Genomic DNA, 25,210 nt, shown 5'->3' with positions numbered 1-25,210 from the left:
AGAGACTGAGGGAGAGACTTGACCATCCTTACACTCCGTCCGCCGCTGTTGGTTCTGGACCTACCGGTTGGCAGGTCGCCCGGACTAACCCCATGTCTCGTTCTGCTCCCACCGCTTCTTCCACCGATGTAGGACTCGGGCCCGAGCCCATGCAGGTGGGGAGAATGCGGTTGTCCTCTGCAGAACGCCGCCGCCGCACTAGGAACAATCTTTGTCTTTACTGTGGGGAGGGGGGTCATTTCCTCGATACATGCCCACAGACAGTAAAAGGGCAGGCTCACCAGCTTCCAGGGGGCCGCTGGTGAGCCAAGTGGCCGGTCCTCCGGTTCCCCCCACGCGGATCCTAGTTCCGGGTCAGCTACCTGGTCTTCAGCATTCCGATTCCTTTTGTGTTTTTATTGACTCGGGTTCCGATGAAAACTTTATTGACTATGACCTTTGTTCTCAGGCCCAGCTGAGACTGGACTTGCTCCCTGAGCCCAAGGAGGTCTTCGCCTTGGATGGCCGCCTCTTGGCTCGGGTGACTCACCGGACCACTCCTGTTTCGCTCCTGCTCTCGGGCAACCATCAGGAATTAATCAGTTTTTTTGTTATTCCCTCCCCCACGTCCCCCGTTGTGCTAGGCCTTCCCTGGCTGAAATTGCACAACCTCCACATTGACTGGTCCACCTCATCCATAGTCAGCTGGAGCACTTTTTGTCACTCTCACTGCCTTCGGTCAGCCACGCCTCCTAGTAAGGGTGCCGCTCCTTCTCTCTCACCTGACCCCATAGACCTCTCTGGAGTTCCCGCCATTTACCATGACCTCCAGGAGGTATTTAGTAGAGATAGGGCCCAGTCCCTGCCCCCTCACCGTCCCTATGACTGCTCTATTGACTTGTTGTCCGGTGCCCCTCTGCCTTCCAGCAAACTGTACAACTTGTCTAAACCAGAGAGAGAGTCCATGGAGAACTATATTTCCGAGTCGTTGGCGAATGGGCTCATTCGTCCTTCTTCCTCTCCCGTGGGAGCAGGGTTCTTCTTTGTGGAGAAGAAGGACAAATCCCTGCGCCCCTGTGTGGACTACAGGGGAATAAACGACATCACGGTCAAGAACAAGTACCCTCTTCCGCTTCTCGACTCTGCCTTTGCTCCTCTTCACCAGGCCACCGTCTTCACTAAGCTGGATCTCCGGAACGCCTACCATCTGGTTCGTGTCCGGGAGGGGGACGAATGGAAGACAGCGTTCAACACACCACTGGGTCACTTTGAATACCTCGTTATGCCTTTCGGGCTCACTAATGCACCAGCCGTTTTTCAGGCCCTAATCAATGACGTTCTCTGGGATATGTTACACCGATTTGTAGTAGTCTATCTCGATGACATTTTAATTTTTTCCAGGGACCTCACTGAACACAAGCAGCAGGTTCGGCTGGTGCTACGGCGGTTATGGGAGAACAAGCTATTCGTCAAGGCTGAGAAATGTTCCTTCCACACAGACTCGGTCAGTTTCCTGGGCTTCGTGGTGCAGAGGGGTCAGCTGCGGGCGGATCCTGAGAAGGTGAGGGCGGTTTCCGAGTGGCCGGTTCCTACCACTCGGAAACAGCTACAGAGGTTCCTGGGATTTGCCAACTTTTATAGAAGGTTCATTAGGGATTATAGTCGGGTGGCTGCTCCTCTAACCCAGTTAACCTCCACTAAGGTTCCTTTTGGTTGGTCGCAGGCGGCTCAGTCCGCGTTTCTGCGGCTCAAGAAGTTGTTCTCCTCGGCCCCAGTACTGTGTCATCCAGATCCAGCTATCCAGTTCGTGGTGGAGGTGGATGCTTCCAACTCTGGGGTGGGGGCAGTGTTGTCCCAGCGCTCGGCTCTGGACAACAAATTACACCCCTGTTCCTTTTTCTCCCGTCGTCTGAGCTCCGCAGAGACTAACTATGACGTGGGTAACAGGGAGCTGCTAGCAGTGGTGCTGGCATTGCAGGAGTGGAGGCACTGGTTGGAGGGAGCGGCGCATCCATTTATCGTGTGGACGGATCATCGGAACCTGGCCTACATCCAGACCGCCCGCAGGCTGAACTCCCACCAGGCACGTTGGGCTCTCTTCCTAGGTCGGTTTCGTTTTGCTCTCACCTACCGTCCTGGGTCCAAGAACGGCAAGGCCGATGCTCTCTCTCGCCAGTACGACTCCCCGGTGATGCAGTCCGTGGAGGAAGATATTCTCCCTCCCGCCTGTGTCATCGGGGCAGCCCGATGGGAGATTGAGCGGGTGGTGCTGGACGCCCAGCAAGGACTGCCTACCCCCGAGGGTTGCCCTCCGGGTCGGTTGTTTGTTCCCCCGGCAGTCCGCACGGCCGTTCTCCAGTGGGGGCATGAGTCCAGAGTTGCCTGCCATCCAGGGGTTCTCCGCTCTCTCTCTCTCTCTCCTCCGACAGCGGTTTTGGTGGCCCTCCATGGCTGCCGACACCAAGGGGTTCGTGGCTGCCTGTTCCATCTGTGCCCGCGGCAAGTCGTCACACCGTGCTCCGGCTGGTCTCCTGCGCCCTCTACCTGTTCCACACCGGCCGTGGTCGCACATAGCTGTGGACTTCGTGACTGGTCTCCCGCCCTCTGACGGTAATACGGTCGTACTGACTATTATTGATCGTTTTTCTAAGGCTGTGCATTTTGTTCCGCTTTCAAAACTCCCCTCAGCTCTGGAGACGGCGAACCTGCTGGTTCTGCACGTGTTCCGACTCCACGGTATCCCCCAGGACATTGTGTCGGACCGGGGACCGCAGTTCTCCTCACGAGTTTGGAAGGCGTTTTGTCAGGCGTTAGGGGCGTCGGCCAGCCTCTCCTCCGGCTACCACCCACAGACTAACGGCCAGACGGAGCGAGCTAACCAGGACCTCGGGTCGGCATTACGTTGTGTCGCTGCCGAACACCCTGTCTCCTGGTCCACTCATCTGCCGTGGGTCGAATATGCAAGGAACTCTCTGGTCTGCTCTGCCACAGGTATGTCTCCCTTCCAGGTGTCTATGGGCTTTCAGCCCCCTCTCTTCCCGGTGCAGGAGACAGAGGTGGCGGTCCCGTCGGTCCAAGAACATCTCAGACGCATCCACCGGGTGTGGCGCGAGGCGAGGGAGGCACTCACGCGTACGGCGGCCCAGAACCGGCAGCTGGCGGACCGTCACCGCACTCCGGCTCCCGACTACCAGGTGGGGCACACTCTTTCTTAAGTCTGGCGGGGACTTCTCGTCGGTGCCAGATTATTCCGTCTCATTCGGTACTTTGGCTAAAGAGTTTAGATCAGTCTATGGTACTCCGACCTGATCTTGTTTTTCATTGACGTTCGTGTGTTTTTGCCGGTAGCCAATTCCTCGCCAGCATACCAGCGGACCGCAGCATTCACCAGAGCCTCCGCCAGCTACGCCTACCCGTTCCTGTCTTTGCCTGCTTCGCTGGATATCTTTTGTGATCCTTTTTTGGACAATAAACCTTTGACTGTCCGAACTGTCTCCGTTTCTGCATCCGGGGTCCGAACTAACATTACCGAGTTCATAACACACCCTCTAGTTATATACAGTATATGTCAATATGTCCGATTTTTTAAGCAGACCTCCTCAAAAACTGAAACAAACGTCCCCCACAGAACGAAATGTAAACCAATGCATTCTGAATGGGAGTGTTTCTCTGATTATTTCGTGCTACACAGAACGAAATGTAAACCAATGCATTTTCAGTGGCAGCGTTTTTTTCGTGCTACACAGAACGAAATGTAAACCGATGCATCTATATATATATATATATATATATATATAATATATATATAATAGAATTAATCTAGATTAAAATGGCTCATTTTAATTCTGCCGAAGGCATTCATAATATGTGTGTGCTACCTAAATAATGACTAAAAGTAAGTCTTTGAGAACGGGTTTCTCAAGCCAGGTGGTGCATTAGACCAGGGGCTCATCTCCTGTTTCCAAAATGCATCACAAACTCTAGTATAACTTACTACACGCTTACTATCACAAACTCAAACACGGGAAAATATAACGGCACCGGGACGCGCCCTCGCTACAGGTCCACGGCACGCTCGTCTCCGGTGCGCGTCGCGGCAGCAGCGGCAGCAGCGGCAGCCGGGGCGGCGGTGGGGGCGGCGTTGACGGCAGACGGCTGGTACGCGTCCGCCTACCGCCGTACCAAGGCGGGCAGCTCGGAGGAGTGTCATCGCTCACCCAAGTTGTTTCTATTATCATTGCTACATTGTCTCCAGCATATGGCGCGATTATGGACAGTATATTTTATTAAACACTCAGCTTCTGTTTACTTCAACTTTGAGAATAGATTAACGGCGATATATTTTTTATCGCCCGATAAGAGTCTCGCGTTAACGCAGCACGTTAACGCCGATAACGGCCCACCACTAATATATATATATTTATATTTATTTATTTATTTATAGCCTATAGGGTGACCAGATGTCCCGCTTTGTGCGGGACAGTCACGCATTTCCACTTTTTACAAATTGAGACGTTGTCCCGTATTGTTATTGATAGTTATTGACTCGATTTTTTTAAATGCGTGTTTTATAATCTGGCATTTATCAAATAGCTGTGTGCGGAGACAGCAGTGAGGGCTGTCTTCAGGGGGTGGGGCGGGCCGTTTGATCATGTCAATCAAACTGGGACGCGGACGCAGGTTAAGGGAACGCCCACCAACATGATAATGAAGATAATAAGAAATTATTTCCTGGGACTGGGAACGCCTCGGGATTCCCCCGTCAGAGTTGGCCCGGGAAAGGGAAGTCTTTTTAATGTGAAAATGGTGGACATACTTCATAATAACATGGTTGCTATGACGGTTGCTATGGACGCTGAACCCAGCAGCTCGCGTGCCGTTTAAATCATGGCTATAAATGTTTGTCTTTGCTGATTATGTTATTTTATGTAACCGTGTAATGATGTTCTCTTATTAACGTGAAACCAGGACGTTTTGACGAGTTTAACGAGAATAAATAAATAAATAAATATATATAAATGAAATAATGGCCAGGTCGTGTAGTCGATGGCAACCACCATAGCGCCATAGAATCCTAGCCTGCCCCATATTCTGTCTAAAATAATCTCCCGATTGAAATGCATTGGTTTAATTCACTCTGATTTAATTCACAGCCCATTCACTCCTGTATTAACCCGACTATGGCTCTAGTAGACGTTGTGAGCATCTTTCCTATTGGATAGTTATTAGGAAGACATTAACATGGTTGCTATGGACGCTGAACCAAAACCATTGTCTTTGCTTGTAGGCCTATTGTTATTTCATGTAACCGTGTAGGCCTAATGATGTTCTCTTATTTAACAACTTAAAAAAAAACGTTAATACATTTTTCGAGCAGGTATGGCGTCTTCTTTCTTGGGATTTAATAGAGCCTGTTAATAAACCATTTTCGTTGCTTCGAGGAGGTCTGGTGGTCTCCGTAGGCCTATATAATAAATAAACAAATACATATATAAATATGTAGGCCTATGTCAATGGTCAATGATCAGATACAGATCTTGTTATAACAATAAGCTACATAGCTACGTGGTCTACTTATAATATTATGACTAAATAATTGTATGTTTTTATATATATTAATTAATTATATATATATATATATATATATATATATATATTATTAATTCAATATTAAACCAATGGATTTCAATCGGGAGATTATTTTCGACAAAATATGGGGCAGGCTGCGCAGGATTTTATGGCGCTATAGCGCCATAAAATCCTGGTCGGGTCGGGTCGGGTCGGGTCAAAAATACTTTTATATATTTTTTTACTATCATTACACATTTGACCCAGGGCAGAAACCAACCCGCTAGAATATTGCCTTAAAATAAGGCGTTTTAGAGTGATTTAGACTGGGAAAGGACCTCTGCCCCATCGACGTTCATTCATTCAGGTGGGTGGTTACCCCACGGCAAGATGGCGGCATTGTTTACGCATGCTTAGAAGTCGAATGCGATATCTAGTCAGTATATGTGCCCCGTTTCTTCTCATACAGTATTCTAACTAAAAGTTTATTAAAACATTCCCAGCATCATGAACTTAGTAAAAAAGAAAACAAAACATTTTACATCATGTAAATAACTCAATACATGAACTTAACCATGAAATTCTACACCATATATCAGACAATATCAGACATATGCATAGTTTTTAACCTTTTAAGTCCTATTTATTCTATTAATGAACTTATTCTACTTATACTTCTATTTATTAATTCCTATTTATTAATCAATGAACTTTTAATAGTTAGGCCTAAATTTCCATAGGGCTACAACTATATAAATCTGTCTGTTCACATCAGACAATGTTCTAGTGCACAATTCTGTGTTCTTGACTAACACATATTCCCTTTAATTTTCCCTGGCAATACTATTAAACATTTGACGACATCATTAAATAAGAAATAAGAATTTGAGTGCTTCTGTCCCTTATAACAACTGTTGATAGGTATTTGTATGCTCTATATATTAAAAACCATGGTCAAATTGTCCAACCACAATGCAAATAGACTCCCACAAGACACCATATCTAAATTCCAACCAGCAGTGAGTTTTTACTAGGGCATTTGACACTTTTCAACTATATTCTTGACAACATCCTGATTACAAGACAGAGTAAAGGAAGAAAGGCCAAACAAATAAATACAAACAAGATGGAAAGTATATATTTTAAAATATATTGTATTTCATTCATAATTGTGTCATATTGTATAACTTTATTGGATGTTTTGATTTGAGGTAATTATTCAGCATTGTCCTTTCCCTAAAGAAAAAAAAAATAGTAGGGTTAAGATGTTTCACAATTTCCAAAAAAATAAATAATAGTAGACTATTATTAGATAACTAGTGACGCTCTTGTTAAAACTGTACTTTTACTCAGTGGCGGTTCTACATTGAATTACACCCCGGGCGAGACCCCCTCCGTGCCTAAAACCGCCACTGCTTTTACTACCCTATTACCTTGCCACCATCACGGCTCTTGGCCCTCAGCTTGTTGACCTGAGTCTCAGCGATGTCAGCACGTTCCTCAGCCTCCTCCAGCTCATGTTGAACCTTCCTGCACTTGGACAGGTAAGAGTTGGCCTGCTCCTGTAGGAACATTCATATTTAGTCAGTTAAAATATGCTGCCGCAAAGTTTACTTGATATAGTACCTAGAACCTACCACTTCCTCAGACTGCCTCTTGTAAGCCTTCACCTTCAGCTGCAGCTTGTCCACAAGATCCTAGAATCTGGCACCATTCTTCTTATCTTCCTCAGTCTGATCCACATTTGAAAGTGAAAAATCAACATCATGTGGCCTTTAGTTATGATCAAAATGCTAATGCATTAGAAACATATTTGGAGATGTAATTTTGAAATACCTGGTAGGTGAGTTCCTTGACTCTCCTTTCATATTTGCGGACACCTTTTACTGCATCTGCTCCACGTCTCTGTTCATTAGCAACCTCTGACTACATGATTGCGAACCTTTAGAGTAAAATGTATTTTATAAGTCTTGTCCTAACATTGGACTTACATTTTTTTTTTAATGAATGCTTTTCTCACTCTGGACTCCAGTTTCTGGAGCTGCTTCTTGCCACCCTTCATGGTCAGGTTCTCAGCCTCATCCAGGCGGTGCTGAAGGTCTTTCACTGTGACCTCCAGGTTCTTCTTCATCCTCTCCAGGTCAGAGCTAGTGTCCTGCTCTTTCTTCAGCTCCTCAGCCATCATAGCAGCCTACAAGGCCAAGTAGTATATTCATCAAGAGTTCCATTAAGTTATCATAACATCAACTAACAAACAAGTAGACCTACATCAGTGATGGCCTTCTTGGCCTTCTCTTCAGCATTCCTGGCTTCCTGGACGGTGTCGTCCACCTCACCCTAGACTTGGACCAAGTCAGTGTCAAGCTTCTTCTTTGAGTTCAACAGGCTTGTGTTCTGAAACAAATGATTATAACATTTCTTTCAAACATGTATGTGTTCTTGTACTCAAATGATAAAATAAGAATGTTGATTACCTGAGAGTGCAGCAGTCCAACACGCTCGCTGGCATCCACCAGCTCTTGCTCAGCCACTTTGCGGCCTCTCTCTGTCTGTTCCAGAGCTGCCCTCAGCTCCTCAATTTCAGCCACTGTGAGACAGTTCCTACGGTCCACCATGGCAGCCTGCTCCTTCGGGTCTACCGCAGCTCTGGTGGCATCATCAAGATGCAGTTGGGCATCCTAATATTCACATGAAAACAGAAGTGAAAAGGTCACAACAATATATTAAAGTAACTATATTTTAATTGTGCTTCATTTTACTTTACTTCTGTCTCATACCTTCAGTTGTCCCTGAAGATTCCTCAGCTGCTTCTGGGCCTCACTAGCTTGGCATGACTCAGCTGGATCTCCATCTCATTCAGGTCTCCTTCCATCTTCTTCTTGATTCTCAGGGCATCATTCCTGCTCTTGACCTCAGAGTCCAGTGTGCTCTGCATGGAGTCAATGACCCTCTGGCTGTTCCTCTTGATCTGCTCCATATCTTCATCCTTCTCTAATACTTGCATGTTTACTTGCATGTTGAGCATACAGTTTAGAAATATGTACCTGATACCTTATGATTTACATGCCGATATGTCTTTATAGATTATTGACAGGCTCTTTGACACAATGAATGGACGCAATCCTCGGGCCAAAGGATACAAAGCTCCCTTGGGTGCTTTTAATTGGACAGAGAGGAAAGCATTTTTCTCTAGAGCCAGGGAGTACTTGCTCACTTTGGTGACAAAAGATGGAACCCCCCTTCACCCGTCTAAGAGGTCAATTAAAATAGTGTTTGTTAAGTTCATGACATGAGTTCTCCGATACTCTATTCCCTTATGCATCGAGTTCCTAAGATGCTCCATCGTTCTGTTATGCATCGAGTTCCTAAGATGCTCCGTTGTTCTGTTATGCATCAAGTTCCTAAGATGCTCCTAACTGCTACAGTTTTGTTTCTGTTGGAATTATCTTGTTTTCAGTGTGTTTCAGGTCCTACTAAGTGGTATGTATTACACAACACCAAGTACATGTAGGTATCAAAATGGTAGGTATTGGTAGGTATTTTAGTGTTGTGCATGTGTTACATTTTTGCATGTGTTCCATTGTTCCAAGTTATTGTTCCATTGTCTACAAGAATGGGTTATTACACATTACCGATGGATGTGATGGAAAATTAAATTACTGCTTTGAATGAACAAAATCACATGGTGCTTTGTTGGGGTGCCATGATCAGAGTAATACAACTTTTTTCTTTTGCAGGTACTTGTTGGTCATCGGATTTGTCATCAATATCGACACTATCATGCTGATGATTCCTGAACTGCTCCAGGTTCAGCGGTATGTGCTCACCTACAGGTTCAGCCAGGATCACTTGGAGCTCCTATTTAACTCAATCAGAGCATCAGGTAGGGCTGATCTTTTAATTGCAATAAATTCTTAAAATATAACTAATGAATATCTTTGTTATGTCTATGTGAATAATGTATGTATTGTGTGCCTGTTTTCCATACAAGGCGGATGTAATAATAATCCCACGGCCCGCCAGTTCCAGGCCATCTTCCGTCGTCTGATGGTTCGGTGTGGTGTCTCACCTGGTGAGACAGGCAATGTGGCAGCCCAAGATAACACTGTGTCCCTGTCTGCTGTGGAGATGTCCTCTGCTGAAACTGCTGAAGAGCACCCATCTCCATTCGCCAACATTTCGGCCCTTGTGTCTGACCATAGTTATCTCCCCACTCGGTTTGGTGGACTGGTGGAAAATGCTCTGGTCTACATAGCAGGATTTGTAGTCAGGCAGATTCTACGAAAGCTGTCCTGTGCTGTGTGTCGTTGGAGCTTGGTCAGAGATGCTGTGCCATCTTCATTTGACAAGAACTTCCACCTTCTGACCCTGAAAAACAACGGCGGCCTAGTGATTTCATCACTAGGCACAGTGAAGGTTGGTTTATTATCTTGTTTTTTTTTATCTGTTAGTCTTTGAATATTAAAGCAGCTTTTTTCTTATTTTCTCTGTTCTGTAAAGTGTATTTGAGCACTGTGTAAAGCACTATATAAATATAATAATTATTAATTATTGTTATTATTATTATAAGGTGCTGAGAGCTGCAGAGAGAGTGATCCGCCAAGCTTCGACAATGCAAGCTCAAGCTCCTTAGGTGTCAACAGTCCTACACATTTTCCGAGGGGAGATTGGTACAGAGGATGTATTTCTGCTTGGGGACCACATTGAGGAGACACAGTTTGGCATCGACAACCACCATTCTGACTTGTTATCATTGGTTTGTGTCTGTGTTTCACAAGATAAGGCTGCACCACATCGCCAAACTTGCCTCTCTTGAACTTCAGAAAGGAAGCACAAGAAAGAAGCTATGCAAAACAGTCCTCTTTCAGGGGTTTTAATCCCACACAGGTATTGACACAACCCCCCCACCCCCCCTTCCTGTGAGGATGGACACTGGTTTTCAGCGGCCGTCACAACCCCCCCCTTCCTGTGAGGATGGACACTGGTTTTCAGCGGCCCTCACAATCCCACACCACCCCCTCTTCCCGTGAGGATGGACACTGGTTTTCAGCGGCCCTCACAATCCCACACCACCACCCCACCCCTTTCAAGTGTACATATTGTATATAGTTCTCTGCAAACCTATGGTGGCATCATGCCTTCGGGGATTAGGTAGCCCTAATCCCCAAAGAAAGATGAACCACCCACTTATGGTTTAAAACCGCACATTTTTTGGGCCCCTTTCAAAAAGTTATTGATAAAATGTGATTGTTAATGCCTTTTTGTAATGTGCAATATTAGTTCCATGTTATCACAGGTTCTTGTTTGAATTATATTTCTTTTTTTACATTGATGGCATACTACCTCACCTCAAGTTTATTCTGGTTTTATATATTATGTTGATCTGGTATAATGTTTGATCCAAAATAAAGTGCAATTTTGCAGTTGTGCGCATGAATATTATTCTTATCTAATCATACCATGTTTTTCCATGTGGGTAAGGTTGCAAACTATACAGTACAATTCCAGAGACAGATATTGTATCAAAAGAAATATAATTAAATACATAAAATTTATTATATATTTATCAAATGTATTTAATTACAAGATCAAAACCCTGTCAACGACTACTAATGACGTAGAGGTCTTGAAGGGTTGTCATCCCATTTCGTAGGGTTGAGGGGTAGAGTTAAGGGGTAGGGTTGAGGGGAATGGGTAGGGTTGAGATTTTGGGGTAAGGGCAGTAATGGGATTGGGCCTAAATGATCCCATGTGGTTAGAGGCCCCTTACCTCTTGGACAACATGTGCTACTCTGCCCTCAGGGAATGAATATTAAAAAGATGTGCAACAAATGTTTTGCCAAATGAGGGCTTCATAAAGTCTACATTAGTATTTAGACTTAACCACTGCATATTGCAGTGGTTGTAACATGGTGAGACCTTTTATAGTATGTAAGACCTCATCTAAAGATACATAAATTGAGAACATCCATAAAAGCAAGTGAAAGTCTATAAATAATACAGGCTTACATCGTAACATCCATAGCTGGCAACCCTCATGGGATGCCGAGGGCTCAAGTAAATTTTTATGACACCATGTCAGGCGCAGCATCTCTATGTGGGAACCCGATAATTCTAATGGTGTACCATTACATTTGAAAATATTTCCTTGAGGTTGCCTCTCTTCACTAGCCTGGAAATACAGACCCACATCTAGAAAGCTGTAGGGTCTGGCAACGAGTAATGAAAATGGCCCAACTTGAGGGGCGGAACCAAGCATGCATTTGAAAATATCACTGCACGCAATTGGATAACACTACGACCAATCAGAAGATTACAAGGGGTGACGTATCCAGACCAGCGGAGCTAACCAATAGATAAGACTCTTGCCGTATCCGGTCGGTAAAACAGCAACGCTTTTGGCCCGCCTATATCAGATACATTGGAGCCCCAATGTGGTCTGGGATGCATCTGGCGGGCATGTAAAACAAGATAGACCACACCTTGCTTTCGTTCCATGCCATCATCCCCATTCACTATATAAATCTGTCTGTTCACTTTAGACAATGTTGTATTGCACAATTCTGTGTTCTTGTTCTAGAAGGCCAGGCTCTGATGACCTAAGCTGTCGTTGTTCATCAGTGAGCAGTTCAGAGATGCACTTTGGCCCAGTGTTCGGAAATTATTAATAGCAGACATAATTTAAGGTCAATTCTGAAGTGCATATGAAGCCAGTGTTGGAATCTGAGTATAAAGGTGATGTGATCAGCCTTTTAAGTATTTGTTAACGGTCTAGTTTCATCATCTTTGTTTGCTAATGGCTTGTCTAATGTTTACAAGCAAAATTAGTACATGCATCAGTAGAAAGTAATTCAGAGGGTATGGGTGAGACTGGCCAAATCTTGCGGCTTTAGGTGTTTGAAGTGATAAATGTGTTTCTTAATTTCTGCAACATTTTGGGTGCTGTGAACATGGACTAGAGGGGCAGTCTGACTCCCTCACATAGTAGTTTTTAGTCACCGTCTTCCCCTGCCAATTCACTTAGTAAGGTATAATGTACAGCGAGCCGGTCATTATCATGAAATAAACCCTGGCAGGGTGAAGCACTATCCCAATGTGAAGCAGAGGGGGCTTGAATCACTCTAAATAGGTTTATTTAGTGCCTGCTTATTACAATGCTCCCATATGAAGAAATATATAATTTGCCTCAGAATATAATAATATCATTGTATAACATATATTTAAGAAAACACTCTCACTCTTATCAATGAGAACTGCAATACTGAGCCCCAGACGCACCACACAGCAGACGCACAGTGCAGGAAAATGATGAAATAGAAATTATATATAATATATTTATATTTTTACATGTGTCAATGTGTCCTTCTTTGAAAAGTGTCTTTTGGAAAAATTAATGTGTGTATATCTCAATTAATTTAATAATTTATAGATTAGTAGTTGCAGTTACATATTGCATTTGTTAAGAAATATTTTACTACTTACTACTACTATCAACTAGTAGTTGCATACAAGGCTACACGGTAGGCCAGGGCGTAGTGGGGTTGCATCATGGTCCCACCGTATGGATTATGTGGCATCCCCATATCCTATAAAATGAAAAAAATTAAAACTAATTAATTATGTATAAATAATAATAATAATTATAAATAATAATACACCCTCCCCCGCCCATAAAACTAGAACCCTGTGTCCATCCAGACTATGAACCTCTTGATTACTTTGCATCTTCTTGCTCTTTTCAATTTGCGATCATGGATGAGTCCTTAGCCCAAGTGAAGGAGTTTAAGTACCTCGGGGTCTTGTTCGCGAGTGAGGGTACGATGGAGCGTGAGATTGGCCGGAGAATCGGAGCAGCAGGGGCGGTATTGCGTTCGCTTTACCGCACTGTTGTGACGAAAAGAGAGCTGAACCGCAAGGCAAAGCTCTCGATCTACCGGTCGATCTTCGTTCCTACCCTCACCTATGGTCATGAGGGATGGGTGATGACCGAAAGGACGAGATCGCGGTTACAAGCGGCCGAGATGAGTTTTCTCAGGAGGGTGGCTGGTTTCTCCCTTAGGGATAGGGTGAGAAGTTCAGTCATCCGGGAGGAACTCGGATTAGAGCCGCTGCTCCTTTGCTTAGAAAGGAGTCAGTTGAGGTGGTTCGGGCATCTGGTAAGGATGCCCACTGGACGCCTCCCTTGGGAGGTGTTCCAGGCACGACCAGTGGGGAGGAGACCCCGGGGAAGACCCAGGACTAGGTGGAGAGATTATATCTCAACACTGGCCTGGGAACGCCTCGGGATCCCCCCGTCAGAGCTGGTCAATGTGGCCCGGGAAAGGGAAGTGTGGGGCCCCCTGCTTGAGCTGCTGCCCCCGCGACCCGACCCCGGATAAGCGGATGAGGATGAGGATGATGAGGATGAGGATGAGGTGCGGTTGATAGTTGAGGTAGAGAAATACAGCGAGTTGTATGACCCCAGACACTGTTTATAGGAGGACAATTTAAAAAACAAAAAACATTTGTTTTGTAATTGGTGCCGTCATTGGAGCTTCAGGCTAGTACGGCTGGAAGATCGCCAATAAAAACCAAAACTTTTGATGAACAATGAAAAACACTACATCAATTCCTTATTCATTAGTACACCATTAGTAAATGAACTAGCCATTCCTTAACTTTTAATTAACTGTGGGTGAATGCTTATTTCTGCATTAACTAATATTAATTAATGGTGAATGATTTTACCATCGTTCTAACCCTAACTCATTAATCGTTAACATAATGAAGCAGATCCTTTATGGATGCAGGACTTGTTCTCATGTTAAAGGATCTCCACCCCATTTAACATTGGTACTTTTTTGTGCCAGCGTGAATCAGAAAGACAAATGTAACGTTACTGAATTTCAGACATTTTTTGGGGTGGTTGTTTGTTCCCCAGTATGAATTGTTCTCATCTCTTAAATGTAAACCCTCTGCACAGCACAACTTTGAATCATTAAACAACTAATTAATGTACATATATTTCAGTGATCATTTCTGTTCTAACATATTTCATAGTACCCATTCCAGAGTTGTGCTTATTTGTACGATTCTGTATTCATATAAGTTTTATTAATATTGACTGATAGATTCAAATTCAAAAGTTGGTGAAATGGTGATGAATGGCCCATTGTCACTCAAAATAATTAAGTAATTAGTAAAACTACCAAAAAAAAAAAATGCTTTGTAATATTATTTTATTGCAGCTCATAATTTATTATGAACAAGAAGTCATATTTTATGACATGCCTTTATAAATGTACAATGATGCATTACATCTTATTCAGCCGCCTCCTTTCCCTGGGGAAGAGAACAAAAGAAAAACATTAAACCAACCAACATTTTTGTTTGCATTTAAATTCTTTCAGAGTCAATGGGCTAATAGAGTGATGAACTTACCTTGCCACTATCACGGCTCTTGGACCTCAGCTTGTTGACCTGAGTCTCAGCAATGTCAGCACGTTCCTCAGCCTCCTCCAGCTCATGTTGAACCTTCCTGCACTTGGACAGGTAAGAGTTGGCCTGCTCCTCCTGTAGGAACATTCATATTTTGTTTAAAAAAGTACAAACATTTATGCAATAACCTGATTATGTTATGTCGTTTCTACTTACCGCTTCCTCAGCCTGCCTCTTGTAAGCTTTCACCTTCAGCTGCAGCTTATCAACAAGATCCTGGAGTCTGGCACCATTCTTCTTATCCTCTTCAGTCTAAAGTAATGGAAATGGTTATGCCCCAGACTCTTGACTGTAATCTTTTCTGATATTCATTGATTTAAATGTTACTTTCAATATAAGCTGACATACCTGGTAGGTGAGTTCCTTCACTCTCCTCTCATATTTCCGGACACCCTTAACAGCATCTACTCCACGTCTCTGTTCACCTTCAACCTCTGTTTCCAGCTCACGCACCTTAAGAAATTTAATATTTTCAATAAATGTACTCTTATTATGCTGGAACTGTAAATACTAAATACTTACTCTGGACTCCAGTTTCTGGAGCTGCTTCTTGCCACCCTTCATGGCCAGGTTCTCAGCCTCATCCAGGCGATGTTGCAGGTCTTTCACTGTGACCTCCAGGTTCTTCTTCATCCTCTCCAGGTGAGAGCTAGTATCCTGCTCTTTCTTCAGCTCCTCAGCCATCATGGCAGCCTAATATAAAATATAAAATATGAATTGAGAGTTCAAGCAATGTCCAATTCAATGAATTAACAAATAAAAGCAAACCTACATCAGTGATGGCCTTCTTGGCCTTCTCTTCAGCATTCCTGGCTTCCTGGACAGTGTCGTCCACCTCACCCTGAACTTGGACCAGGTCAGTCTCAATCTTCTTCTTTGTGTTAAGAAGACTTGTATTCTAAAATAAATGTAAATGTTTGCAATGTTTATGACATGTATAATCTTGCTAAATATTCTAGGAAATTTGGGAGCATTTCTTGGAAGAATATGTTTGTTTGTTTACCTGAGAGTGGAGAAGTCCAACGCGCTCACTGGCATCAATGAGCTCTTGCTCAGCCACTTTGCGGCCTCTCTCTGTCTGTTCCAGAGCTGCCCTCAGCTCCTCAATTTCAGCCACCATGAGACCGTTCCTACGGTCCACCATGGCAGCCTGCTCCTTCAGGTCTTCGCCTCCTCTGATAGCATCATCAAGATGCAGTTGGGCATCCTAAAATGAACATGAAAACACCATAGAAGATTTCAGAACAGGATATTAATTTTATCCTTATATTTTATGTCCTGGACATTAGTTTGTGTCATACCTTCAGTTGTCCCTGAACATTCCTCAGCTGCTTCTGAGCCTCAGAAGCCTGGCGGTTGGCATGACTCAGTTGGATCTCCATCTCATTCAGGTCTCCCTCCATCTTCTTCTTGATTCTCAAGGCATCATTCCTGCTCCTGACCTCAGAGTCCAGTGTGCTCTGCATGGAGTCAGTGACCCTCAGGCTGTTCCTCTTGATCTGCTCCATCTCCTCATCCTTCTCAGCCAGCTTTCTGTCGACCTCACCCTTAATCTGGTTGAGCTCCAGCTGGACACGCAGAATCTTGGACTCTTCATGCTCCAGAGTACCCTAAATTATAAACCAATGTTGGCATATTCATTACATATTCTATTTCATAATAACAAAGGTATTGCTCGATTTACTTGTATTACTATTACAAGCACCTCAGCTTCCTCAAGGGCTGTCTGGATTTCACTCTTCTCTGTCTCCACTTGCTTCTTGGATTTCTCTAGCTCATGGATGCTCTTTCCAGTCTCACCAATTTGTTCAGTTAGGTCGGAAATCTCCTCTGTTGAGAGGGTTACATGTTGTTGTCATCAATTCCAATTAAGTTATATATGTAGTAATCTTGGCAACATTGCTGCCAAAATGAACTCACGTTGCAGGTTCTTGTTTTCGCGCTTCAGGGTCTCGAGCTGATCCAGAGCTTCTTCATAGGAGTTCTTCATCTTGAAAAGCTCAGTGCTGAGAGAACGAGCCTCTTTCTGAGTTCCTTCAAGCTCTGCCTGGCCCTCCTCATATTTCTGCTTCCAGTCAGCCAACACCTGCACAATAATGTTAATAAAGCGGTACATGTTAATCACTTGAAGAAAAATCATAGAATAATACAATTTAAACTGCCATCTCAATGAATGACAACACACCTTGTCAAAGTTCCTCTGCTTCTTGTCAAGGTTGGCAGCCAGTCCATTGGCCCTCTCAACATCAACCATGAGATCCTCCACCTCACCCTGGAGTCTCTGTTTGGTCTTCTCCAGAGAGGCACACTTTGAGTTCACAGCCTCAATCTGTTCCTCAGCCTCCTGAAGGCGCTGGGCAAGCTTTTTCCTGTTAAAGTATCACATGGTTTAATTTGTGGACATTCCTCAAATAGAATGTCTACTTTAGCTAAAGTATTAAATGTTTGACTCACTTGGACTCCTCAAGCTCCTCAGTGCGCTGGATAGCATCAGTTTCATACTTGCTCCTCCACTGAGCCACCTCACCGTTGGCCTTGGACATTCCACGCTGCAGCTCAGCCTTGGCCTCCTGCTCCTCCTCAAACTGCTCCCTCAGAAGGTCACAGTCATGGCGGGCTGATTGCACACCATGAGCAAGAGCATTCTTTGCCTGCAAAGGGGGAACAATTTAGAAACCGCAAAATATTGAAAGAATTTAGTCAGATGATAGAAAATGAATGCATACCTTGACTTCCTCCTCATTTAGCCTCTTCAGCTCCTCAATCTGCTGAGTAAAGGCCTGCTTTCCTCTGGTAAGCTGGGAGACAAGACCCTCTTTCTCCTCAAGCTGACGACCAAACTCACCTATGTCATGACATACAAATTCATGCAAATATATCAATAACACAGATAAACCACATCTTTGAATACGCTTTAGTTGCAATATTTGGGGTTAGTGTGGGAGGTATATTGGGTTATGATGAGAGCTATTCATATATATAGGGTTATTTTTGAATTATTGTATATGCTAAAGGAAGTCTAAAGGAAGTACGTACCATTTTCTGTCAGTAGTCTTGCTCTCTGAGCACTGATGTCATTTATCTGGCGACTGTTCTCATCACTCTTAGCCTTGATTTCACTCAGCTGGTCCTCAAGGGTACGGCAAATCTTCTCCAGATTTCCCTGGTGATTAAATTTGTACTTAGCAAAAGTGGTTTGTCATAATTATTTTTATATGATATATGATTATATTTGATTAAATATATTTAAATTGTATTCATTGTATTTGTATTAAAAACATTAATTGTATTTAAAACATATTTCACCTTGGCCTTAGCAACTGCTTCCATGTTGCTGGAGAGGTCATCAATCTCCATCTTGAACTCGCTCTTTTCCTTCTCAAGCTTCTGCTTGACACGCTGGAGGTTGTCAATCTGCTCTCCCAGCTCTGCTACACTGTCTGCCTGCTTCTTACGCAGAGCAGCAGCAGTGGCTTCATGCTGCAGGGTGGACTCCTCAAGGTCACGACGCAGCTTCTGGAACTCAGCCTCACGCTTCTTGTTCATCTCAATCTGAGCAGCAGTGGCTCCACCAGCCTCCTCAAGCCTCTCACTGATCTCTTCAAGTTCCCTGGAGAGATCAGCTCTCTGCTTCTCAACCTTGGCACGAGCAGCACGCTCAGCCTCAATCTCTTCCTCCAGCTCTTCAATGCGTGCCTAATAAGTAAGGAATACATCATATTTTGTAAAAGTGTACTAATATTTATGGTACATTGATGTGGGATAGTCATATAAATTGTCTTACTTGAAGCTCCTTGATCTTCTTCTGAAGCTGAGCACCCAGGGACTGCTCATCCTCAATCTTGCTTAGAAGCTGACTAGTCTCAAAGTCCTTCCTGATGATGAAACAATACCACACAACTTAATACCATACAAATCATATACATATGAACGTATGAATCTTTAAAAACAAAGCATGATTTGTTTGATGACATTACTTTTTGATTTTCTCGTCAGACTGCTGTTTGTCGTTCTCAAGATCCATGATGGATTCCTGTGCCAGTTTCAGATCACCCTCAAGCTTTCTCTTGGATCTCTCAAGGTCCATACGGAGCTTCTTCTCTTGCTCCAGAGAACCTTCAAGCTGGATGTCAATAATTGAAAATAATTAAGAACAAAAAAATGCAATATTGAATATTCACTCAACTCCATTACTGATATTCATTGAAGGTTTCCATGAGCTTTTCTCACATCATCCACTTGCTGTTCAAGCTTGGTCTTGGCCTTGGTCAGAGTGTTGACTTTGTCTTCCTCTGCCTGCAGGTCATCAAGAGTCTGCTGATGTGACTCTTGGAGGGCTTTCTTCTCCTTTGTCAGCTTAGCAACACTCTCATCTTGAGAGGCCATCTCCTCTGTAAGGTTCTTCACCTAAACATAACAAAATGATGTGTAATACATGCTTACTTGTATTGTCTTTTATTATATCTCCTTTCAAAGAATCTTTACAAACCTTGTTCTCAGTGGCATGTTTCTCCTTCTCCACTTTGGCCAAGGTAAGCTCCAGGTCATCAATGTCCTTCTTGAGCTCAGAGCATTCATCTTCCAGTTTCCTCTTCTTGGCAGTCAGCTCAGCATTCATTTCCTCCTCATCCTCCAGTCTCTCAGTTGTCTCCTTGAGTTTGGCCTCCAGCTGGATCTTACTCTTGATGAGTCCCTCACACCTCTCTTCAGCATCATTCAGATTATCTCCTTCCTGTTTAAATTGTGTCATCATATCAGTCATAGCAAATATCATATCACATGTATCTCATTGTGTGTACATGTTGAGACGAATAAATAGTTTTACTCACAGATGCCACTTGCAGTGCAAGATCATTCTTCTCCTGCAGTAGAGAAACCATCTTCTCCTCAAGTTCCTTCTTCTTGGCCAGGGCAGAAGCCAGGTCTGTCTTCATCTTCTCATAGTTCTCCTTCATCGCAGAGAGCTCCTTCTCAGTTTCAGCACTCTTCAGAAGAGGCTTGATCTTGTAGTACACCTTCATCCATGGCCAGTGTTTGACATTCATGAATGAGCGAACGTTGTACTGAATAGTGTAGATTGCTTCCCTATTAAATAAAATAAAACAGTCATATTTTGCACTCATTATCTTTAAACCTGTATGAGTTTTGAGCACAATGTTTAAAACATACCTCCTCTCTGTCATCTTCACATACTCCTTTCTCATGACATAACCTCTGCAGAGAGCCTGAATCATTCCGACCAAAGATGCCAGCTTCTCATCTCGCATCTCCTCAAGAGTACCCAGAAGACCAGCTTTGAAGAACACCTTAAGGTAAGAAAAACATCTAGTCAGAGAGTATCTTTCAATCAAGTACATATATACTTTTTGACAACAATAAACAGACCTTGGTGTGTCCAAATTTGTACTCGTCGTGAGGCACATCAATGGACCCAAGCAGCTTCTCAGAAGCCTTCTTGTTGTCAATGAACTGTCCCTCAGGAATGACACTGGCATTCAGTACTTTGTATCTGTAGGAGTGCAATGTTAAGTGTTTAAAAGAAAGGTGCATATAAAAGTTAAAGTTTTAAATATGTAAATCAAGTTATTGTATAATCGTGACAATATAATTGTTCTGTCAATGAGGTAATACCTCTGCTTGAAGTCAGCATAGAGGATTCTGCTGGGGAAGCCCTTTCTGCAGATTCTGATGCCCTCCAGTACACCGTTACATCTTAGCTGGTGGATAACCAGGTGGTTCTCCATCATTCCTGTGAAATGTTATAGATTTCAGACTTTTAAAATATGACATTCATTTTGCTATATTCTACTACAATGCCAACCTGTAATGTAGAAAGTATTTGAAAATTTATTACCTGGAACTTTTGACTCATTGGGAATGAGACAACGCACAAAGTGAGGATGGGTGCTCCTCAAGTTGGTCATCAGTTTGCCCAAGTTCTCCTTAAGACACATCACAGAATAAAATATGAAAAATATACAAATTAACTGATAAAGAACTAATTTAGAGAAGACGTGAAATTTGCTATCAAATTACATATATTTGTACATTAATTTGCTTGTTTACCCTTACCCTGAACTGTGAAGACACAGTCTGCATGGAGCCACCCTTCTTCTTGCCTCCCTTCTTTGCACCTCCAACCTCTGTTTTAAATTATTGGTAATTAGTAACATTTTCCATGTTTTTGTTCATAAAAAAGAGGCAATAAATGGCTTCAAAATAAATGGGTATTATATAATGGATGAACAGTTATAAACTATGGTTACATGGTATGAATATGTACCTTCAACTACAGGTGGGTACAGGACAGGCAGCAGTTTGTTTGAGGACTTTTGGTACAGCTGAATGACAGAATCGTTCAGGGGATCCTTGTTCTTGTCCAGCCAGCCCGTGACGCTGTAGGCCACGGTACCAGCATAATGCACCATGGCGAAGTCAGCGTCAGCCTTGCCCTTTGCAGGCTTGGGCTTCTCAAATGCTTTGTTTTTTCCAAGATGCTGTTCATACAACTTGTTCTTGAAGGAAGTGTCTGAGGCTTTGGGGAACATGCACTCCTCTTCAAGGATGGAGAAGATGCCCATTGGCTATTTAGAAAGAAATATCAGGAAACATTATGATAAGATGGTTTTGAATCAGACTTAGAATTGTGATATTTAGTTATACAATGATGTTTACCTTCTCAATAAGCTCAATGCAGGCAGCCAAGTCCATACCGAAGTCAATGAACTCCCAGATAATACCCTCCTTCTTGTACTCCTCTTGCTCCAGGACGAACATGTGGTGGTTGAAGAACTGTTGCAGTTTCTCATTGGTGAAGTTGATGCACAGCTGCTCCATGCTGTTGTACTGTTATAGAACATTAGTTTAGCAAATGTTCATCCACGTAGACACTTCTTTTAGCCGGGGAAATTGTTATTATAAGAAATGCAATCTTACATCAAAGATCTCAAAACCAGCAATATCCAGCACACCAATATAGGATGATCTTGCTTGCTTGGTGTCCAGCATCTGGTTGATACGGATGACCATCCACAAGAACATCCTCTCATAGATAGACTTGCCCAGAGCACTCACTGAGTTGCACACCTAGAGCAGGGTGGAAGATTAGATATACATAAAAATTACTACTATTACAATTATGTTTTGATAATTATTCCATGGTACTAACATACCTGAGGTACTGTCTGTCCCTTAGTGACAAACTCATTTCCGACCTTCACTCTGGGGTAGCACAAACCCTTGAGCATGTCAGCAGAGTTGAGACCAAGCAGGTAGGCAATTTTGTCGGCCTCTGTATTTTTAATATGAAAGAAAGAATGATGACAATTTTATACAGATAGTGAATACAAATATTGACAGCAACCCTTTGGAAATGTCCAGTGGTTGTATTAAAACATTTTCAACTCACCCTCATTGCCATCAGGCTCAGCCTGCTCCTCACGCTGCTTCTGCTTGAACTTCATGTTACCGTGGTGAAGCACAGCACCAGTAAACTTGTAGATGCCCATCTTCTCCTCATTATTGAAACCCAAAATATCAATAGCATCCTGTAGAAAAACAAAGTATATAATATGAAATTTAATTCAAAGAATATTCAAAGAGTCTCTATTAACTCTACCTTGGTTAGAAACATATAGCGCTTTCTTGAATCTGCTGTACGCAGACAGAGCAGAGCGCACTGAGCTCGAGCTGCAACCATTCTGAGTAGAGTCCACAGGCTATAACAGTAAGTTAAAGCCCTCCTAGTTTTCTGATTGGCCCAAAGTCCCAAGACATTTTTTGGTCCCGGTTAATCCCTGCCTGTTTAAATAGCTACTTGTAAACTTGTAAACATTGACTCACATCAGTAGCATCCAGCTCCTCTTTGTCATCAATGCTGGCCACAGTGATCTGACCCTGACTGCACATGGGGAAGTCATAGGGGTTGGTGGTGATGAGGGTCATTTCTGCAGAAAAATAATATGGTCATTTTAATGATTTCAATTTAATCTTGAGTGACAACTATCAAATCCTTCAATTGTTATTTTTCTACTTCAAAATCCTGAATGATAAGTTAATGGCAACCCTATATAACAATACATCTTACTGCAACATGTATTTCTCACTACTAAACCATCTTACCAACAATCTCAGGTTTGTGGTTGGTCATCATCTGGTAGAAGATGTGATAGCCTCTCTCATCGGGAAGCTGGAATGTCACTCGGGACTTCTCCAGCAGATCTTATAGGTTTTAAAATAATAGTATAAAGTTTTGATTCACATTACTAGATCAAAACCTATTTCCTCCATAATGAGAGTTAATTTGTTGTTATTTGGGTACAAGATACGTACATGTCTCAATGTCCGCACTGGCCAGTTTACCAGTTGCACCGAAATGGATTCTGATGAATTTACCCTGTTTAGAAAAGCCTAATTACAGTTTTTGTCAAAGATCAAGTATGTCATTGCATTTGTTTGACATACTAAGTTTGTACTTACGAAACGAGATGAGTTGTCATTTCTCACAGTCTTGGCATTACCGTAGGCCTCCAGCAGGGGATTGGCTGCAATAATCTGGTCCTCCAGTGACCCCTATGATGAAAGTTCCAGTATTGATCCTCAGTTCTCAGCGCATCCCTACATCTCTTGTGGGTTTCATGTAATTTATGATGATACATTTTTCATTTAGTATACTGATTTTATGTTTTTTTAAGCATACCTGAATCTTAGAAGCTTGTTCCTTCTTCTTGTCAGTAGCCACTGAGATGGTAGCAAAGTACTGGATGACACGCTTGGTGTTCACAGTCTTTCCAGCACCGGATTCTCCACTGGGTATGAAAATAAGGTAATTTGGAGTTTTTTTACACTGACTGATTCTTTGTGACATTTTTGTGAGGTAATTTTTTACTTGTAATGTTAAATCATCCAACTAAACATCAACAGTTATAAACTTACGTGATCAAGACAGACTGATTCTGTCGATCTGCAAAATGAATCAATCAAAGTATTACATATATTCAAACATTTAGACCATACAACATTGCATTTATTTTTGCCAGATTTGCTTATACATACCAGTGAGCATGTTCTGGATGGCATTGTCAGAGACAGAGAAGATGTGGGGTGGAGCCTCCATACGCTTCTTGCCTCTATAGGCATTGACAACCTCCTGATCGTACACTGGGAGCCACTTGTAGGGGTTTACAGTGGCACAGAACAGCCCGGAGTAGGTCTGAAGGAGATCATTCAGAGATGATCATTAATATGATCTGGGATATATATATAAGTATTATTTTACTTCATTTAGTTGGTAAAATATCTTACGTAGATCATCCATGCTGCATAACGCTCTTTGAGGTTATACAACACAGAGGCTTCATTGAGATGGGTCATCATGGCCATGTCCTCAATTTTGTCATACTTGGGAGGATTCATGGGTGTGACATCATCCTCCTTGACTGTCCTCTCCTAAAAATACACAAAAAAACACAAAAGAAATAGGTAAAGTTTGGAAATGTGACAAAGAAAATTCTTTATGACAATAAATTAAAAGCAGCCTACCTCCTCTGTAGCCAAGACTTTAACAGTGACTTTGCCACCATCTTTCTTAAGGATGGTACACTTGACGTACAGCTCCTTAGCATCAGCCACATATGCAGCACTCTTGGCATCAAAGGGCGCGCTCTGGGACTCAAGCCTCTCCTTTTCTGGCTTACGGAGGTAAATTGCAGCCTTGCCATAATAGGCCATCTCTGCGTCCGTGCTCATGGTGGCCGCTTACTGTCAGACAAAGATGATATATATGCTCAAATTGTTCTAATACAGATGGGTATGGCTTGGGTGAAAAATCTCCTACCTTGTTCTTCTTCCCAATGAGAAATCTTCAAGAGTCAGCCCTTAAATTGAAACAATTTACTGTTATTTGCACAATTTCACATGACTTTGTTGCTCGCAACTTTCTCCCGCCGGAGCCCCGCTGCCTCGGCACCACTGCCTCAGCACCGCTGCCCGCTGCCGAGGCGGTGGTGCCTCGGCAGCAGGCAGGGGGCAGCGGGCAGGGGGCAGCCGGCAGCGGGCAGCTGGCAGCGGGCAGCAGGGCTCCGGCGGGAGACAATCGCGGTCAATAATCCCTTTCTCCTCCATGTCGCGGTTCAGTCTTCTTCAGATTGATGTGGAAGTGGAAGAACCAGAGACGTCGGAGAACCCA

The 25,210-nt window shown here is 43.3% G+C and overlaps 1 protein-coding gene and 1 pseudogene across 2 annotated transcripts; one reads left to right on the top strand and one right to left on the bottom strand.

Annotated features, from left to right (window-relative positions):
- The first annotated feature begins 9,288 nt into the window (after nucleotides 1-9,288).
- Nucleotides 9,289-10,424, top strand: LOC311367584 (annotated as a pseudogene). Its single transcript has 3 exons — nucleotides 9,289-9,430; nucleotides 9,539-9,963; nucleotides 10,118-10,424. The product of its transcript is annotated as an uncharacterized misc_RNA (transcript).
- Nucleotides 10,425-23,954: 13,530 nt separating this feature from the next.
- LOC311367794 (myosin-4-like) lies at nucleotides 23,955-24,771 on the bottom strand (the record flags this gene model as incomplete). Its single annotated transcript, XM_084486620.1, has 4 exons — nucleotides 23,955-23,986; nucleotides 24,079-24,235; nucleotides 24,328-24,471; nucleotides 24,565-24,771. The coding sequence occupies 4 exons, from the start codon at nucleotides 24,769-24,771 to the stop codon at nucleotides 23,955-23,957; spliced, it is 540 nt and encodes a 179-aa protein (XP_084342746.1).
- Nucleotides 24,772-25,210: the final 439 nt, after the last annotated feature.

This window comes from Micromesistius poutassou (genome assembly GCF_964030765.1).
Source record: "Micromesistius poutassou genome assembly, chromosome: 22".
NCBI classification, from domain to species: Eukaryota; Metazoa; Chordata; class Actinopteri; order Gadiformes; family Gadidae; genus Micromesistius; species Micromesistius poutassou.
Note: the sequence above shows the minus strand (reverse complement) of the source record. Positions and strands in the feature narration are given on the sequence as shown.